Source organism: Penaeus vannamei, chromosome 23 (assembly GCF_042767895.1).
Source record: "Penaeus vannamei isolate JL-2024 chromosome 23, ASM4276789v1, whole genome shotgun sequence".
Taxonomy (NCBI): domain Eukaryota; kingdom Metazoa; phylum Arthropoda; class Malacostraca; order Decapoda; family Penaeidae; genus Penaeus; species Penaeus vannamei.
This window is the reverse complement of record NC_091571.1, coordinates 13,589,945-13,592,444: the sequence shown is the minus strand read 5'-3', so window position 1 is coordinate 13,592,444 and position 2,500 is coordinate 13,589,945. Positions and strand designations below refer to the sequence as shown.

The 2,500-nt window shown below is 30.0% G+C and overlaps 1 protein-coding gene across 4 annotated transcripts in view; it reads right to left on the bottom strand.

Moving 5' to 3' along the window:
• ida (anaphase promoting complex subunit 5 ida) overlaps positions 1-2,500 on the bottom strand; it is a 46,728-nt gene that overhangs the window by 34,018 nt on the left and 10,210 nt on the right. For 2 of the 4 annotated variants that reach the window (XM_070137721.1, XM_070137722.1), the window contains exon 2: positions 746-826. The exons of the other annotated variants lie outside the window; for them this stretch is intronic. In XM_070137721.1, coding sequence (XP_069993822.1) covers positions 746-769 — 24 coding nt within the window. In that variant the 5' untranslated portion in view covers positions 770-826. The remainder of the gene's footprint in view (positions 1-745; positions 827-2,500) is intronic. 4 annotated transcript variants of the gene reach the window in all.

Sequence of the window (2,500 nt, the reverse complement as noted above, 5' to 3'; positions counted from 1 at the left end):
ACATCTACATATCTATTAATTTTAGGCAAACAAGCATTAGATATTGATATAATAATTTGCATTTGATATAATACAAACACAAAGTACTTGTAAAGAAACCTAAAGGCATGTGTGTTGTCTTAACCAAAAGGTCTTGTAAGAACATCATATCTGACAGACTCGAGTTTCTCACCAATATCTGTGATTTTTTTATTAGAGCATACAATAATAGTGACAATGTTTCATTACCATTAATTATTGGGAAAAGTTTGTAAGAGGTCAAGTTTATTTTCTGAGGGTAAAGTTTTTAATGACAGTATAGAGAGAGATATTCATGTCCTTGATAAATGTCTAACTGTTCACATTACTTTACCACACAGAATGCTACAACTGTGTCATGTGCTTTCATTCTCTTTTCTATGTAGGCTTAAATTGTGTTTATAAATAAGTCAAACAAAAATTAATATGTAGATTGCTTACATAATAAAAAAAACATCAAACAGAATTGAAAAATAGCTATATATCAAGTGCAGAAATCATTAAAAGAATAATTAGTTAAGTCAAGAGGCAAGTTACCGGGTTGAATTACATATCCTGCCATAAATCCTAGTATACATTTTGAGAAGCAGTTAAGATGACTTTGAATTGAAAGCCATTTAATATTTGAATGCAAAAGCACTGAGAAGCATAACTTTTGTTCCCTTTGTTCAAATAGGACCAACAATAAAAAAGTTCCTATAGTATAATCTTAACTAATTTTACTTACTCTTAAAACAGCAGGAGAATACATTTAGCAGTGCTGAGTGTAAACATGTCAGGGAAACAAGGCTGCCATAGACATGTGCCACTGCAGAATAAAGAAGGAACAACTTGGATGGGAAACAAAAGAGACTATAATATATATTTCAGAATTTTTAGATTATTTCAATTCAGAGAATGAGATATTGCATATCCACAATTTATATGATTAGAAAAATCAGATTACAATGGTGCAAATAGCAATTTGATTTTATCATTACACAAAATTCATTACAACAAAATAGAGACAAGGTACAAATGAATAATAATAATTTCACAAAGCAGAAGATGCAACTGATATACTATGAAAATTACTTATTCAAACTTATGCATCTGTCAAAAGCTGAGGAGTTTCCTAACATCCATGACCTGTCACTTGTTATCCACATAACTATTTTTATTATGACCTTAGATAATTTGATACCGGCTACTGCGGTGTTCATGTTCTCTAATACCATGATTGTGCAAGTGATGGAACTGGCCATGTTTTCATTTGGCAGCAAACTGAAATGCTTTTTAATGTGTCAAGTAAAATAAAAAAAGAAAAATAATGGAACTTATATACACTGCATCAGAGGAAATATGAATAATAACATTTTAAAATCATCCACATTCCAAGCAAAGTTCACTAAAATTATGAAGGTAATTATGGACAGATCATGAATGTTATGTGACTAGCCATTTCTCAACAAACCTATGTATGATTCATGATACTGCTTGCATATATCATTTTCATGAAGATTTAACATCAAAAACATTAATCGCATCTTTTGCCTTATATACCATTCAACTTTCTATCACTGATTGATGGATCTTGCCCAGCAAGCAACTGACATGTAATCTAATAAAGAGAATAAGCCTTCAGATTCTGGAATGCATTGACTAAATCTTATTTGTTTGATCTCTATTCATCATAATTTAAAATCTGAAGCAGGGCCCAAATATCACACATTTATATATACATTACACTTTATATTTTTACAAAATATATCATATGTATTTTATCATATGGCTATTAAAAAAAAGAAAAGTATTTTTATATATCTTCATTTATAGTAAAAGATATTTCATTGAACTTCTGGACCCCCATCATGAAAATTTGGGACACTATGCATAGCTAACTTCTTTACAATATTCTCAAAACAACTATTCTTCCTTAACTATTAATATGTCTAACAATTGTTCACTTCCAACACAAAGTAAAACTTTTTTTTATCAAAAGACCATCAAAATATCTTTCACAAGCTCAGCCTATTCTTTATTTATCAAACAATTTTTTTTAAGCTGGAAAATGGTATTCAATTACTAGGATATTGGTCATCAAATATTGTCATATTCATTTGGTCTGTTTTTTTTGCTGTGGGTTTATTCAAGTTCTACATTTCTTTTAGGGGATACTTATATTGGATAAGGGTACTCCTTGGAACCTTAAACACCCGGTTGCAAAATCATGGCATGTATACATCCAAAATAAAATAAAATACCCCAAATCATATTTTAAAATTTATATCTAAGTGAAACAGATATCTCTTTTATTGCAAGAGATAAGATACCAAATTCATTCTTGCCTATGAAAACTCTGTATCTAAGAACAGACACCTGCTCTGACTTCCCAGTTCTGAAGTAAAAGTCTACAGTTTGCCATAAGAGCATTTAACAATCAGTGAACCCTTTTCCAACTCACTTTCATACATAAACCTACCATTTTATTTCAAAGGAAACC